Source organism: Engystomops pustulosus, chromosome 6 (genome assembly GCF_040894005.1).
Source record: "Engystomops pustulosus chromosome 6, aEngPut4.maternal, whole genome shotgun sequence".
NCBI classification, from domain to species: domain Eukaryota; kingdom Metazoa; phylum Chordata; class Amphibia; order Anura; family Leptodactylidae; genus Engystomops; species Engystomops pustulosus.
In genome coordinates, this window is record NC_092416.1 from 77,171,071 (window position 1) to 77,189,559 (window position 18,489).

General features: G+C 41.4%; 1 protein-coding gene across 3 annotated transcripts in view; it reads right to left on the reverse strand.

The window, feature by feature from the left end:
• Nucleotides 1–18,489, reverse strand: part of KIRREL3 (kirre like nephrin family adhesion molecule 3) — a 535,939-nt gene that overhangs the window by 153,979 nt on the left and 363,471 nt on the right. Inside the window, exon 1 of one of the 3 annotated variants that reach the window (XM_072156679.1) lies at nucleotides 10,204–10,283. The exons of the other annotated variants lie outside the window; for them this stretch is intronic. Within the exon in view, the coding sequence (XP_072012780.1) occupies nucleotides 10,204–10,222 (19 nt within the window). The 5' untranslated portion in view covers nucleotides 10,223–10,283. Of the gene's footprint in view, nucleotides 1–10,203; nucleotides 10,284–18,489 lie in introns of those variants that run through there. 3 annotated transcript variants of the gene reach the window in all.

Sequence of the window (18,489 nt, forward strand, 5' to 3'; positions counted from 1 at the left end):
TTACATACATTCATCAAGATAAGAAATTGCACCTTTTTTGTTGGCACACATTTTACTATGGACAATAGTTGCGGCTGGCAGTGATTTGATCTCCTAGTGCTCACACTGCCAGAAATTTGCATCAAATGCATCAAATTTGCCATAAGGTCTCTTTATAAGTTCCCCCATGATTTACATTTGGTTAGGTTGAATAATCCTCATCTTTCCAGCTATCCAGGTTGCACCTGAGTAGTACAGACAGAACTTTGCTCACATGTCTGGGACTCCTTGGCGCTGCCTGCTCCCTCCCCAATTAAATAACACACAGCACTTAAATTACATTTGGAATCTTCCCAAGAAATACAGGTGGCCGCTTCTCTGGCTCCTGTCTGCAAAATACAAAAAAGAGAACTTTTGTTGGCGTCTCAGGTGCTGCCACTCTGGATTGTATCTGTCATCCTGATGGACATTGCACCACTTGAAAACTATTGAAGTGACGTTGATAAAACAGCTGGCAGAGTCTGGTGCCGTCACTGCCAATACAGGCACAATGCATTTGCATTTGGGAAGATGGGGAGAATTTTTTACCCTGCATGTCTGAGCCTTTGATAACACCTGGGCTGATGTGCGACGCCATGACAGCACTCTGGCCGCCGTTCACTTATAGAGACAGCATCTCTGGACCAAATTTCCATTAACTAAAACATTAATGGATTCCGACAGGCAAAATTCAAAGACTAAACAGTGGAAGGAGATGATGGAAGTTGTTGTTTCCCCAGATAATCAGAGTTATTTAGAGAGAAGAATCAGTAAAGGATCTGGTGATCTGCATCTGGCACGTCACCGTGGCATCTTGGGTTTTCTCTTTCCCTATAACTAAACCAGCTGTCAGTGCCCGAGCCTCCACAGACCATCGGGCCTGGCGCTGCTGGTCGAGCGGCAAGAATAAATATTTTGCTGGCAGATTAGGTTTCCCTTTGGGTGTTCAACTGAGAACTAATTGGCTTCCCTTGTATTTACACAGGGACCACTAAGGGTTTTTTCCTCAAGTTTGCTATTTCTAAAATAAGGCACTGACTTCTGCCAATATTGAGTCAAATTTATAAAATACAGTAAAATGTCAATAGGCCAGAATAGCAAATTGTATCTGATATGCATATGTACCTGCTCTCAGGACAATATGCAGCATAGAATAATGCAGCAGACGCACTGTTCTTCTACGGTCAGGTCCCATTCTGAGTCATTAGGTCCCTGTTTAATGAAACCTCCCTGCATGTATTATACATTATGGAATGGTTGTTTCGAAGTTGGATAATTTCTATAGCAATCACACATTGTATATTTCATAATAGCCTTTGATAATAGATATATGTCCAGCAGCTGGTATTGATCAGCATTTCATGAAACATTAATAATCACCTCTTTGTTTTTCCTATCATTGATTATTCACTTGGAAACTGAAACAAAAAATCAAAGACATTGAACGGACAAACAGTCTAATTCCTGTATTGTTAACATTAATTTTATATGCATCCAGGATCTATAGGCGGTCCCCGACTTAAGGACACCCAAGTAACAGACGACCCCTAAATATAGACGACCTCTTTCCCCACTGGGATGCTTTACCATAGACTTGGCTGCAATGATCAGCTGTGAGGTGTCTGTAATGAAGTTTTATGGATAATGCTTGGTCCCATTACAGCAAAAAAAATGTAAAATTCAATTGTTGTTGGGACAAAAAAAAATATTTGTCTGAAGTTACAATTAACTGAACTTACAATTACCGTATATACTCGTGTATAAGCCGAGTTTTCAGCACAAAAAATGTGCTAAAAAACGTCCCTTCGGCTTATACACGAGTCTATTACAAAAAAAAAATTACCCACTTAAAAAAAATAAACTTGTTTTCTTCGTGGCCACACATACTATGACGTCAGCAGCAGCCGCGTCTTAGTATGCGCATGCTAGAAGAAAACATGGCCGCGTCCATGCCGGAAGAAAGAAGAGAGAAGACATCGGGGACATCGGTAAGGCGCGCTGACATCGGAGGGTGAGTATTTAAGTTTCTTTTTTTAAGGGCCGTGGGCGCAGGCTGGCTGTATACTACTAGGGGCTGCTGTATACTACTAGGGGCTGCTGTATACTACTAGGGGCTGGCTGTATACTACTAGGGGCTGCTGTATACTACTAGGGGCTGGCTGTATACTACTAGGGGCTGCTGTATACTACTAGGGGCTGGCTGTATACTACTAGGGGCTGCTGTATACTACTAGGGGCTGCTGTATACTACTAGGGGCTGGCTGTATACTACTAGGGGCTTGCTGTATACTACTAGGGGCTTGCTGTATACTACATGGGGGCTGCTGTATACTACATGGGGGCTGCTAAATACTACTAGGGGCTGCTAAATACTACATGGGGGCTGGCAGGCTGTATTATTCTGGGGGCTTGCAGGCTGTATACTACTGGGGGCAGGCAGACTGTATACTACTGGGGACTGGCAGGCTGTATACTACTGAGGGGGGGGGTATACTACTAGGGGCTGCTGTATACTACTAGGGGCTGGCTGTATACTACTAGGGGCTGGCTGTATACTACTAGGGGCTGCTGTATACTACTAGGGGCTGGCTGTATACTACTAGGGGCTGGCCGTATACTACTAGGGGCTGCTGTATACTACTAGGGGCTGGCTGTATACTACTAGGGGCTGCTGTATACTACTAGGGGCTGCTGTATACTACTAGGGGCTGGCTGTATACTACTAGGGGCTGCTGTATACTACTAGGGGCTTGCTGTATACTACTAGGGGCTTGCTGTATACTACTAGGGGCTTGCTGTATACTACTAGGGGCTTGCTGTATACTACATGGGGGCTGCTAAATACTACTAGGGGCTGCTAAATACTACATGGGGGCTGGCAGGCTGTATTATTCTGGGGGCTTGCAGGCTGTATACTACTGGGGGCAGGCAGACTGTATACTACTGGGGACTGGCAGGCTGTATACTACTGGGGGGGGGGGGGGTTTACCAATGCATTTCCCACCCTCGGCTTATACTCGAGTCAGTTTTTCACAGTTTTTGGTGGTAAAATTAGGGGCCTTTGCTTATACTCGGGTCGGCTTATACTCGAGTATATACGGTAATAAATAACATTAAGCCTATACGTGCCCATGATCTATATACAGTATACTCTATTGGTTATCCATTCATACCATTAATTCTATACGTGCCCAGGATCTATATATACTACATTGATAGCCTATTTGTAACGGTAATCCTATACACTATAGTTATGAAACTGTTACTGTTTTGGTATAGTATATGTGCATAGGGTTCTAAAACCTTTGTAAATTTATCCTTTTATCCAAAACACAGACACCTTTTTATATGTAAGATATTCACCTGCACTGAAGTTTACAACATGATACACTGTAGAATGCTGTAAAATATACGAAGAACAGCAATTTGTTGCAAGACAATAAATCTGTGAGGTTAGTTAGTACAACAGGCTGTTCAGTACAGGTGCATATTGTGCCATTCAGAGTGGCATTAGAATGGGCAGCCATCTGCAGCTCAGAATATAGTAGCATGTGCCTCCATCCATCACCAGGTCTGACCCCTTCCTCTCCGCCATATCCCCAGACTGTACTGTTAGTATGTAAGGAGACTGTACTGGTCCTCCTGCCAGGGCCAAGTCTCGGTGGATTCTATTGTTCAGCAGAGAGCGAGATGTGTGAAAGGTGTCTTTCATGGAGCGGCTTCCATAACTGCGGCTCCTGTGAGCTGAAATCATTTATATGAATGGTCTTTTCCTGCCAGCTTCCTGCAATTTCATGGTACAGACAAAAAAACCCTAAAATCGCGCTCTCCAGGACGGCTGTAATTCTGTTTCTTTGTAGCATTACGGATAAATAGCACTAACAAGCGATTTTAAAGCTTCTATATTCTTCTCCAGCTACCCCCTTGTCTTGCCTTACAGAATGGTAGTCTGCCTCAAAATGATGGAGGTTAACCCCATCACTGCTGGGGAGGACAAGTTTTTCTCATCAGAAAGAAAAACCTTGGGGAGGGGAAACCTTTGTCATTTTATTTGTGGAAAATAGATGGCACAAGGATTGGATGATTATGGAGCTGCATGGCAGGTGCTTCCTGGAGTGCATGTATCTCTATGGAGGATATATCATGATATTGTCAGAAATTAGAACATTACAGGGCATCAGTAACATAATAATAATAATAATAATAATAATAATAATAATAATAAATTTAACCTTAATAATAATAACCATAATAACATTTATTTACATAGCACCATCATATTCCGTAGCACTTTATAAATCAGATGCGTATTCATCTCCAAACTATTCTGATCCATTTACAGAAGAGAATGGTCGTATGACAACCCGTAACCACAAGGAAATTAGTATCCTGGCTTAGCCCCCAGAAGCTGTGTCTAACATGAACAGTCTGCTGGAATATATTCAGTTTGTAGATCTGACTTGCAACATTTTAGGAACAGGAAAAAAGATTTAAAACTCAAACTAATAATCATAATATAAAGGACCCCAGTTAAAGAGAGTTGCCAAGATCTTATAACAACCCCCCTCCCTGTAAGCAAACAATCCCTTTAAAACAGTATAATTCCCATGCTAAACATTTGTATATGTATCCTGCTTTCAGGAATCACATTCATATTTCTTAATCTTCCATCCCATTTTTCCATATCAGAACATAAGGATGTACACTAGTAAAATAGAAAGGGAAACTAGGATTTAGATAACTTGAGACAGTATAGCCATTAAATACCATAGGCCTTCCAATCAATTCACTGTAAAAAGTCCTTCACAAAGAATTGTTAATATATAGGAGAAAAACAAACATATATTTACATAAATACTTTTAATTGAAATATCAGATTTTCATGGATTGCTTTATCCATTAAAAAGCAAAAAATAATCGTTTGCCTTTTGACACTGGGAATTGGCTCCATGACTTTAATACTGTAGATGCAGGATCAGACTGGGGGCCTCTCATATTGTGGCCCCACTCATCTCCCCTTCATATTGTGGCCCCTTATCTCTCCATCAAATTGTGGCCACTCCTCCTCATATTGTTGCTTCTCTCGTCTCCCACTCATATTGTAGCCTATCATCTCCGCCTCACATTGGGAACCCCCGCATTTCCTCTTTATATTATGGCCCCTTTCATCTCCTCATGTTGTGGCCCCTCTCATCTCCTCTTCATACTGTGGCACTTTCCATCTCCTCCTTTTATATTGCGACCCCTCTCATCTTCTCATATTGTGGCCCCTCTCATCTTCTCCTCATATTGCGGCCCCTCTCATCTCCCCCTCATGTTGTGGCCCCTCTCATCTCCCCCTCATGTTGTGGCCAATCTCATCTGCTCCTCATAATTTTATCTGCTCTTCATAATGTGGTCCATCACATTTCCTCATATTGTGCCCCCTCTCATTTATCCTTTGTATTGTGGCCCCTCTCATTTTTTTCCTCATATTGTGGCCTCTATTTGTGCCCTTCAGACATAGAGTTGAAGTCCCGACACGGATGTCGAGGGCGGAGTCAGCAGCGGAAGACGTTGTGGCCCACCGATGCTTTCACTGGCAGGTAAACAGGATAACATAGATATGAGACTTATTCTGTGCACTAAGGCTCTATATACATCTAAGAAATGGGTAATTTTATTTAGGTGAAAGAGCACATATGCGGCACTAATTCTAGGCAGCGCATACAGTAAGTGTGCTGCTCATTGACCAGGGATGATTGACAGAGCAGATCTAATACTATACAACCCTAATGGATTTCAGTCCAGTCAATCATTGGCATTTTTTTCTGTACTCATTAACATTTCTGCAATTAAACAACTTCCCTCGTTACAGCTGAACATTTCCAATATTTCTGTCTGTCTGTCTAGCAATCTATTATCCATCTATAGTTAAAAGAAAAACCATTCAGAACTATGTTATTGCTAACATATAATATGATTGCTATCAAAATAAGGTCTGATTGCTATCATTGTTGTGTTTAGACATAGATAATCTAAGATACGAACATCTAACAAGCTGCTAAAAACATGTGTTAGACTCAATGACACAGTATTACTAATACTATGCTTTTCTGGCTCTGTGCCTAGACTTCTTGTGGTCACTAAGGAGACAATGAATTTTTAGGTTTATCGAAACATTTTACAAGAGACTCTAAGGGCAGCAAACAAACCTCAAGCAGAATAGATGATTGGTAGTTGAATAGTAACCCAAAGCAAACTAACTCTTGAGATGTGTAGGCATGACCAGAATGCAAGAAATCCCAGAAATATACATGAATGTAAAGCAAACCTATCACCAGGAATGTCATTTTTAGATGGGGACAGGTTCCTATAGCCTGTGCTGTGCTGATTTTAAAAAAAATGTATTTGTCAGCATTCTGAATCATTTCAGTACTTTATATAAATTTAATTTACATTACCCGAAAAGGGAAGCTGCAGCCTGTGTGTACCTGTGTCAGTCTCCTCTCCTCCACACCCACACAGTTCCCTCACTCTTCTTAGTTAGCTGGATCATTAGGCTCCGCTAACTAAGAGCCAGCTCTTTTGACTTCTGAATGGCTCCCTATTAAATCTATCTATCTGTATCTTATTTTTCTATCTTTATCCATCCATGTGGTGTATTCCAGAATTTTTTGAAATAACTACATTTTGATAACAGACAGTGAATACGTTTGTAGCTTTAGCAATCACGCACAAGGTAGGGACACTACAACAAGGGTAACATCTTCAGCTTTATAGAACAGTAATAACTTGGAAGGGAGCCTGAGCACATTCTGCTCTTGTACAGGTCGAACATCCCTGTCCTGGTCATCACAATCTCCTCTGCTTTATTGAGACTCACAGTAGGTATTGAATTAAAGGGACAGGCCTAACCTTTCATCCAAAAACCATGTAGAACCCCCATGCAGGGCACAAAGCAGTCCTGCTGGTGTATTGTATATGTTCAATGAGTATCACATAGTACAAGCCAAGCAGAACTATACAGGGCACATAAAATACCATGCAATAGCTGTAATCATCCACCGTGTCAAACAAGTGATCACTAACTGTGCGGAGAAGACAGTGTGCCATTATATGCAGTACTCCCAATTACACCCTGCACACAGGAGACTAGGAACTGTACTGAGCACACGTCATTATACCACATCCACATTACTGGTCACTATGGTCATAAAATATGTGAGAATAAGAAATTGCAAAACAAGGAAAAAAGAGCTGAACAAACAGTCAGCAAATTAAATTCTTTGTTTTTCAGGATTTCCTCTTGTCAGTAGTGAATGGGAACATTCCAGGCTGTATTCTGGGAAGTGCAGATCTGTATACAAATAACCTATAAGGAGTCCTGGAGGTGGGGAAGAGTCAAACTAAAATGACCTCTCCTGGATTAACCTTTACCTGCATTATTATATAACTGCGCACAAAAAAAGCACATTTGCCCAGTTCCTGGTTGTGCCTGTCAGTCTTCTGACATTCTCGGTGGTCACGGGTCCTGCTGTAGCTACTTGGGGTCCTCAGCAGGCACCTGTGGGAGCTGGGAAATGCTGGAACTGGGAGCCGCCGTTGGGTAAATATATCCCGCCCTCCAAGGGTTAACTGTATTTGAGATTCTTGTAAGAGAAAGCGATGCTTTGCTAAAAAAAACATTATTTGACTATATTTAAAAGAATCTTGCCATCATGGATCTACCTAATAAGTTAGATTTGGTGTCTTCCCCTGGATCTACTATATTAGGTAGTTCCTTTAAGGAACGAATAGTAAATATCACGTCTCTCCTAAAAAGGCTCAGACTTCTGTCAGTCACAAACATACCCCTTCATTGTCCGGTGAGGGCAGTGTTAGTGGAGGGGCGGGGGGCAGGAGGGTGTATGCTACATAAGAGCAGTTTTGCTAATAATAGTCTAATAATAGACAATTTGAGCCATGAATTTGTGCAGGAATAGGTCTTGCTCATTCTTTTGGCTCATGCATGGGGCCTTGGAATTCCCAGCCTTGTACATGAGCCCAAAAGTGAATAGGGACGTGGGCTAGCTATAGAAACAACACCCAGGACTTGTCCTAAATTAACTTTAGTGTGCATGAGCCCTTACAGGCAGCTTACCCAAAAGAGTCAGTTTAGAAGAGAGTTGATGGGTGAATCATATTGGAAAATTAGATCAAATTTATTAAAATAAAGACTGCGGGAGATGCAGAGGATTACACATATCCAGTGACAGTGCCACTTATGATTATGGCTGTGCCTAGTGTTGCCGTGGATACAACACACCAAATCTATGGATGAGTGTCTGTTTCTTTCTAAAGAACTGAACAGAGATGTTGAAAAAGGGACCCAAACTGTATACCTAGGAATCTAGAAGTCAATGTAACGTACATCAGTCTGTGCGTTGCAGCCACCCTCGGGAGGTCTTCCATCCAGCCATTTTCCTATCTCATTTCACGGTGCACAGAACACTTAATACTCGTTTCAGATCTCTAATTTACCATGAATACTTGTTTTAGATATGAGGGCGCAGGACTTTCGTCTCGTTGGATATCCACACCGAATCTAACAAACACCTCCACATCTGGCCCACCAGGGAAAACCCAGTCACTAGCTGTGAATAGAGGAAAGCTCTGACCTCCATTATAGGTCAATAGAATGATTTATGTGACAGAATGTTCCTAGAGAGGGGGAGTGATCAACAGCGCCACCCTCAGGAATGAGATATAATTGACATTACTGAGCTCCACAACATAACGGGGGGATCTGGATGGAAATGTAAGAGGTTGGTCTATAAATAAGTAACAGAGGGGAAAAAAGACATGACTGTGTGTCCTGCCAGCCTTAATCTATTATCTGCCATGAGGGAAAGCGTCTCTACCATTTCTTGGGATGGTATGATGGAGCTAGAAGCATCACAATATTTTAGCAGTAACAATCCAGGGACACTTCTCATGTATCATATGTAAGGGGAATATTTACGGCCACTGACTTGCAATGCAGGGTGTTGCGGCTGCAGGGGTGACAGCAGCTTTGATTTACTAGCACATAAAATGTGCGATAAAAGAGTGGCAGTGTTATTGTGTGGAACACCTTGATGGCATATTATATACATGAAATTATAATTTACATGTATAATGATGAGTCTTGTGGCTCAGCACGGAGAGGCCAATTCATCTCCTTCCTTCCTTCTCCACAGCTCCAAATGTGCTGCACAGAATACCCAGACTATAACCCTTTCTATGTATTATTGCAGTGTAAAAAATGAGTGTTCGGAAGGTCTTGGGAGGCCCATCGTTTTCTATGCCGCAATCTGCCAGATTAACTGAGCCCAGCGCACTATCTGTCAATGTGGGGAGTCTGTAGCCGGTGGCATGGACAGATTGAGCTCGGAAACAGCCAAGAGGCAGCTTAGCTTAATGGGACTGAAAACATTTCTCGCCTAATGTATGAAAAATGCTACGGGCTTCTTTAAAGTTGGCGTTTTGCATTTTTATGTCAATTTGACACAGAATCTCATTTTGCCGCCTTGTGTCTTTAATGTGGGATTTATGGGCTGCTCAGACTGAAACACACTGTGAGCACATTAAGAAAAGGGATTTCTAGGTGGAACCTAATAGATATTCCAGCAAATAAGGAATTTTCCTTAATCTGGTTATTTTATAAAGCAGAGGTTTATGGGTAGATTACAAATCTGTGTACATAAGGCAGAGAGAATAATCCTTGACCTTGCTGAAAAGAGAGAGAGATTTATTCTTGGGTGCCTAATATACAGCTGTAGCATTTTGGCCCCAGCATGTAACATACATCATATGTTCCTAATAATAAAGAGTAAATTAATATCTGAGCAATAGACCAAAGAAGTACCAATAACATTGCAAGAATGGAAGTCTACTAAATAAAATTGTAAAAACAAAAACATGCCTACCCCTGTGCATACATATCATTAGTGTGCAAATAAGAATTATGACATATAGTCACAAATTTAATCTATAAAAATGAATACCATGTGGCATCCTTCTGGTTAGGAAAGTAATATCTTATGTACTGTACTGTACCATGGCCACTTTCAGAAAGGGTAGAGCCACCAGCCTCCGCCATATTTATTGTCTTCTATAGTTTTCAGATGTAAAATATGGCTAAAGTCTATGCCAGACAGAAGCTGGCATGGATAGGGGCCTGACCTGCTGGAGCCATCCTCATAATTTATGACAAGCCAAACACCTTGTAATGAGATACATCCTCCACCAATGCTGGAGAAAAGCACAGTCTTGATTAATGCCCCTATTGTGTCAGATCTTATGCACTTCATTTGGATGGAGGTCTAGTGCCAAAATCACAGGTTCTTTCACTTACAGCATCCTGTAGAGAGATTCTTATACTTGACCTGTGGATGGTGCTTGAGCAGAGGGTGTGAGAAGAAGAATAACATGTAGTACTACATCAGAAAACCTATGCTCATCATTTTTGGTAATTGGGTTGTAGGAATCATTCTAGCAATTGTCAATTAAATATTCGTTCAGTATTTGGCATGTGTGGTTTTTATAGCAAAAGATTTCCAAAGAAATAAATTGTTTTAAATCTACACAAAAATCCCACCATTCTCCTCAAAACGAACAAAATGTTGGCAGTGGGATATACTACAAAGGATTTTGGAGGTTCCTGGAGATGATCCACAGGAGACCTTCAAAGAGGTCTCCAGCCAAGACTTCTCGGAAAAGTGCAGAGTAAAGGCACAAAACCTATAATGGGCAGATGGCATTTCTATCTTCTTTCAATCCACTAATGTTTTTGGTTTTCCAGATAAAAAATTAAAATAAAACAGATTCTTAGAGCTCACCAAAAAAAATTGCCCAAATACAGTTCCCTTTGATATCAGGAATATTAAAAGGGTTGTCGACTTTCAGCAAATATTTGATATTGTTTGTGTTATACAATTTTCCAATATACTTTTTGGATGACTTCCTCACAGTTTTCTAGATCTCTGCTTGCTGTCCCACTATAGAAAGTATAGAAGTAAATATATACTTCCAGTGGATAGAAATCTGTCCATGTGATGTGATGGACATGCAGTTGCACGAGCCGTTATTATCACATAGCTCCTATTACGGTCTGTGATAATAACAGCTTGTGCACCTGCATGTCCATCACATCACATGGACAGATTTCTATCCACTGAAAGTAAATAGAGAAGCTTTCTATAGTGGGACAGCAAGCAGAGATCTAGAAAACCACGAGGATGTGATACAAAAAGTATATTGGAAAATTGTATAACTTTCCCTTATACAAACAATATCAAATATTTGCTGAAAGTGGACATCTGTCCCCTGACAAAACACATTCATGATGATCAAAATCCATTTAGGACAACCTGATGGTATTTTGATTTAAGAATTTGAGATTGATTTTATTTTAGTTTGCTACGATGTATCAGTATGGTGGTTACCAGGGATGAACTGGACTTTACAATTACAACAACTCCTCAATTTAGAGATTTCCTAAATTTGGGTCCCGTGGATATAAACAATGAAGGTTTGCATTCAGCAATTGCGAATTAGAAAGTGGTTGTATTTTTCATTATGTAGACCACTGTAATTCACAGAATGGGGGCCCACAAGTTCTCCGATACCAGTAGATTTTCCTGGTGTTAGCTGTCTGTAAGCCAATCCAAAAGTCCCATAGAAGTCAATGAGCACAGAATGGACCTGCCTCCACCGTTACTTTGCCGTCTATGAACTTTCCATAACCCAGTTCAAGTCCTGCTGTCCTCCATTCTGTTGATTGTGGGTAGTCCGACTGCTGAACCATTTATCACCTATACTGTCGATAAGGGATAGATATAAAAATTGACATAACCCTCCATAGAACATTCATAGCACATGAACTTAAACACAGCTGAGCTGAGTACTTTTCAGACTTTCTGCATCAGACTCAAACCTCATTCCATTGCAGGTACCATTTCACCTTTTACCTTCCTGTTAAATGAATTTAGAGTGATTGACAGGCTGCGTCTCTAACCATGCAGAAAATGCACATCAGTCACAATCAGCGTGTCTCACTCCGGTCTCTCTACGCTGACAACTTTCTATGGAGTATGTGCCATAACTAATGAGACATTAATAGCTGACTAAAGGCACCCCCTCTCTGTTATAACTCTCCAAATAGTTAACCATCTCAATTAAATGTGCATAAAATATAATTTAAGAATTATGTCACGCATGGAATCCTAAATATATACACAGAACTAGGTAGATGGCATTCAGCAAGGTCCAGTGCCCAGAAAGACTAGCTTCAATCTACCGGTGACCAGCAACATTAACATTTAAAGGGCATTTGTACTTGGATAAGAAATACTGCACTAGGGAAGGAACATCCAAATTATTATGAAAGGAGTATTCCCACAAAGACAAGAGTCTTATATTTACTCAGGATAACAAAATAACACATTCTGTAATTCACTGTTATTAACAAAAATACAGCATTTCAGAGATATATTTCCAACCACTCTCTTTCAGTCCTGGTGTACACAATTTTGGTTGCCCTTGGAAACGACCGTAAAACTTCTGACAATTACTCTCATGAATAGCTTTTCTTGTCTGCACACTACAGTGCTCTCTGCCTCCTGCCTCTCGCCCTGCATTACGAGACCAGCTAAGACAAAGGCACTTCCTGCCAGCAAGCAGATTTACTTTACTAGCAACAGACAGATAAGGTCTTTATCCATAAGGGTTAGAGCTGGATTGTGTCATTGTGTTTTACATCTATCTCATGGATCTCATCATCTCTGAACTGTCTCATCTCTCTTTTTCTATGTGTCAGATACTAGAACAATGTTCAGACTAATAATAATTCTTTATACAGTGCACACAGCTTACACAGTACTGCACAGAGCTTGCCAAATAAGTCTAAATAAAAGTGTATATAATCTTAGTACATTGTCAGCACACAGCATTTCTTAGCCCAGAGGAATCATGAAGTGTCTGGCTAGAGAGCCTCTCCCCCCCAATCTGAAATTTTACAATGACCATCACTAAAACATCAATAAAACTTAGTAAAATTGTGAAGTAAGGGGGTTAAAAACGATTTTTTTATTGTGTGAACATAACTAGGGGATTACATTTCATGGGCAAAAGCCATTAAAGATCTACTCAATACAATATGCCAGTGTTCACTGCGACACTGGCATTGTAATCATGAAATGGAAGCTAATGATGAGAATAATGAAGGAATGTAACCATGCAGAGAATGAATGCAAATGGCAAGATGAACCCATGTTATAAACTCTTAGATGGGTATTTATGTTGCATCTGATTGTTTCCTAGAAGAGAATGTGATTAAACCGTAATAATAATATTTATTTTTGTTTAATCTTTTTAAAAATACCCCAAACCCACAAATGTAAGATAAAGTCTAGAAAAGAAGAAAAGATTTATCTGCAGTAATATGATTTTGCAGGATGGTTGTGTGTTTGTGTAGATGGGCGCGATCTGTCATCCTGAGATACGGTGAGTTTGGCCCCAGGATACCCGTTCTTTCATGTCTCTGCTTCCATCGGAGAAAGCTGCTTTGGATGAATTTCCAGAGCACAGAACTTGGCAAGACACAAGATCACCAGCTAAATGAAAGCTGGCAGCGAAGTTCAGAGGACATACCCCGGCGAAAAAGAGGCTTAATAGGTATGTAAGTAAAGCAATTTCACTTGTCTTCTGCAAAGGGACGGAACGTAAATGTTTCTTACACAGAACATCAGTTTCTGGCGGCTGAGAAATGCGTTAACCCTTGCCCTACATCACTGCAGCCAAGCATAAGTGTGCAATGTGTCACCCTGTTACTACACTGACACAATGTTACAAGGTATATAGGGACTGCTCTCCTATGATGTCATACAGCTACATTATACATTTACTGTTTAGTTACCTTTAAGAAAGCTCTCCCTAAGGAACAGGGTTCATGATGTATCAGGAATTCACCTTCCATAAAAGCCATTTGCTCTTTGCCCTTCCACAATTCTTTACACTGAAACACTCTTGGACAGTGGTGGCAAACCTATAGTACGGGTGCCAGGGGTGGCAGTCAGCACAGGGTTCACCACACAGGACTCAAGGCATTCATTTTCAGTCCCAGGCCACCCAGGACAGGGCGAGCTCAGAGCTATTTTAAAGTGACACATGTTGGTCTGTCCAGGACTGCGGTTTTGGAGACGGCCGGATTATCTTTGGAGCTCCAGCTGCGGGTCCTACAATTTATTATAGGAACCCTGGAGGGATGCTATAACGATAATCCTATTTTCCTCTCCATATTTCAACCTGGTAATATCAAGATGCCAATACAATTGAAAGTGTTGGCACAGCAGGGAGCAATACATTTCTGCTTAAATTGCTGTGTTGATGGTGGTGATGGATACATGGGTGCACATTTACTAAGGGTCCGTGGACCGCATTTCGCTCGGGTTTCCCGACTATTTCCGATTTGTGCTGCATTTAACAGGGGATTTCTGCGTGTGCTATCGGATTTTAGCGCAATTTCATGCAACACAAGCGGCTTTAATGCAACACAAATGGGGGGGGGGCGTGGCCATCAGACACCCCAACTGATTTGGACTAAGCGCAGGATTTAAAATTAATTTGTGTCGCAAGACATGCACTCACATATACCGGGAAGAAGGTGAACTCTGGCGGACCTGAGCGGGGAAGTGACACATGCAGGATATCGGGCGCACAATCTTGGTGAATCGCAACGGACTTCATCCTTGTCGGACAGTCCGGATCGGGGATCGCTATAGGACTGGGTGAGTAAATGTGTCCCATGGTCTTTGGTTGTTGTTTGGGCATAGTTTTTAAAAGGTTCGCCATGACTGCTATAGGACAACCAATGATGCTGCCATTATAGTTCTTTAGAGGGCTTGTCAACTTTTATTTTTATGGTCTGAATTTGTAAATGAAGAAGTAGTGGGGTAAGAACATAGAACTTGTTACTTTATTTCAGTTAAAAGCTCTCTATCGGTACTTTTTTTTTTCACTGACAACACACAACTACAATAATAATGGAAGTTCCTATAGCAAATATTGAAGAATATGAGATAAGTATTGCCATTGGTAGTGGAGATTGTAAGTGCCTGACAAAACCTGATGTGTCTTTATTTACCAGATTCAGGAGTCATGATATGAAGGACATAGAAAGTCAGCAAGGGAACTTGCTGACATTAATATCTGTATTCCATGGATAGTGACATGACTTTGTATCATCCAGCAGACTCTGCACCTGCTCTCTGGTATCAGGCAGGGGCCCTAACCCGTGCAAATGTACTTTCCATCTATCTAATGACCCCCTGCATTATAAATTCAGTTGTGGTTTGCCCTGGCTACACTGATCCTAATAAGTGCTGCCACCCCCCTGGACCTCTTGTTCCACAGGCGATCTGATACTGCAGCGAGTCTCCATTCATGCGCTTCCCATTGATTGATCATTGTGAGTGTAATCTTTTGCTCTTGAAAGAATCTGGTCCCAGGTGCTTCCAGGTACAACAGAGCAAGTTATTATTCCTGAGGCTGAAGAAGACTCATGCCATTCAGCAGCGTACTAGCGCACTTACCCCTGCCTTGCCCTTGTCAAGCCATTGTAGTTGTCTCTGTACAAGTAGCATTGATTTACTGTCTGCAAGTACAAAGCTTTCTCGCCAACCGCACTGATTTGAGAGGTCAGCCATCAATTTACAGGAGGTATGGTGTACCTGACCCCCCCAAAGTAACCCTTTACAGAACAAAACACAGGATCTAGAACATGGAGGAGACAGAAAGTGGTAAGCACCAACCATACACAGGGCAATATGTGCATTTGCTCAGTACTATCTATTGCAGAACCCCTATAAGGCCCTTTAAAGGGAATATATCAAACTCATAATAATCCCAAACCTATGATAGTGCTATGTAGGGCACCATCATCATTTTATGGATACAAAAGTCATTCTGTAAGAACACAATGGGCAATGATTCCAGTGGAAGGCCAGAAGATAGGTTGTTGGTGTGCAAATCTCTTTCCCTCTGCTACACTTGAAGATTGATTTGTATCACATAGAAACTGTTTGGGGCACATTTACTTACCCATCCACGGAGTTCCCGAAAGTGCATTGTCCGACCGGAATTGCACTCTGTCGCTTCCCTGCTCAGGTCTGCCAGAGTTCACCTTCTTCTTCATGATACATGTTAGTGCATTGTCTTGGGACACAAATTGAAATCCCACGCTCAGTCCGAATCCGTTGGATCGTCCGACAGCATGCCCCCCCGATGTCTGTCGCATGAAAGCGTGTGCAGCTCCGTCACAATCCGATCGCGTGCAACACAATCCCCTGCTAAATACCTGTCCCAGCAGCGCGAATCCCGAAAACAATGAACAGTTGGACGAAAGTACGATCCGCAACCCTTAGTAAATAAGCCCCTATGTGTCTTCTCCTATCCTAACAATAGGCATCAGTTTCAAAAATTTCTCTGAAACCAAAGGGGGGCATGATAGTATCATTGGTTTTGGAGGCATTTTGCTAATTATTATTTGTTAGGTTAGGTTACCAATGCAAGATTGACAAGGGTTCCACTCCTTTAAATCCCGGATGATGAGCAGTTTTAAGAAACCTTAGTACTCGGGTTGGTCCATAAACCTATTCAATCTGCCTGGGAAACTACACACCAGGCTTGTAGGAGCAGCTCTTCATTGATTTGCTGTACTGTTCCATTCTCAGTCACAAATATCAAAAATGCAGAGCTCCTTTACGCAGCTGACTGATAGATGTGGCGGGAGATGAACCCCCACTGATCTAATATTGAGCTATTCAATGACTGGTGGATGAGCAGGGAGACAAATCCCCACTGATCTAACACCGAGCTATTCCATATCTGTCAGTTTACCCAATGTAGCCTTTTTCTTATATTCTTCTCTTCATCCATTGTTTTAACACTTTTCAGATTCCATTCTATGCCAAAAATGTTCATGTTGGTTGCAACTTTTCATCTAAATCCCTTGATACTTGTCTGTACCTCCTGGGAGCACATTAAAATATCACAACGCAATAAGTAATTTGTCTGATGTTCTAGAAACAGACCTGTCGCTAATTAGAGCATGTTGGGGAGTCCCATGACGTGGGCACAACGAGCAGGGCCCCCAGCAAGTTCCCATGGTGGGCTGCAGACACGCTGATGATATATATACCTTAAGAAGATGCTACCTTCTGGCTATAGCGCCCTGTATCTTCAACTAGGCAGCCCCCTCCCCACCTCTGATCACTTTGATCTGCAGACGCACTCAAAACCCTAGTGATTCAGCCAAAAATGTTTACCTAGCATTTTACTCCGAAATCCATCATGTTTGAATTTCTCCAAACTCTGTTTAATTAACATCACGGCTTATTCAAACAGCTAATGAGCTGTGCTGCCTCAAAAATCACCCAATGATTTCATCTCAATCAATTTTTTTCTAACTCTTATCAACTCATCATGTTTTTTTTAGGCTTAATGCAGCGCTCGCTTTAAAGTCACAATTTACATAATGAGGTGCGGCGGTTCTAGTCACCAGCGACGTGACAGATCTGCATCCTCTCCGCAGAGATAAATATTTAGTCTCATCCCGGGTATTGATCTACCTCCCATAAGTGGGCCCTGTGAATATCCTGCAGATAAGGACCATTTACATGAGTTAAAGAGGTCTTCCTATTTGTTTTATACAGTGGATTGATTGTACAGAGAACCTCTTCAGCCACAAAGAGAGACCGTGTAATGCTGTACTAGTCTAGTGTATACTACTGGGTTGGAATAATTATTTTAAATTGGAAGCCAGGAACGCCTTTGGCTCACCACTAAAATTTTTCATGGGTTCACTACTGTACAGCAAATATTACCTGACATGCATTCAAAAATTCCTAAAACAAATTCCTAAATGATCTAAAAAGATAAATGACTAAAGATAAATGTCTGCCGTCTGCAGCGCGTGCGCAGGTGTGGGGACAGTAATGCCCCGTGCGGGCCTACTCCCGGCCAGTCGCACCCCCGCCTCCTTTGCGGCCCTTCACGCCCCATTGGCGTGAAGGTGGCAGATTGGGATAAAGAATTGCAACTGCTATCAATAAGCAAGCATTTTAAATGTCCTGATAAATATCCCCCAGTATTCTTATCAATTGTTTGGTCTGTATTACTATTGATTGTTTCTTCTGGGGTCTATAATACAGTTATCTAGTCAGAAGAAGTCTCTCTTCTTTACTCTCTAATATCTTATTGTCACTCTGAAAATAATACAATTTGAACAGGAATAATGGTGGCTCCACAGCTATTACTAATAATAAGCTTCAGACTCAGAATCCAAGAAAAACCTATTTTCTTAACTTATTATGCTGTCATCTGAGTCTGTGGTCAGAGCATCTTGCACCATTGTGTTGTGAATGGAACAACCTGTATTGCTTCAAGATATCCTGAATATAAGGAAAACTG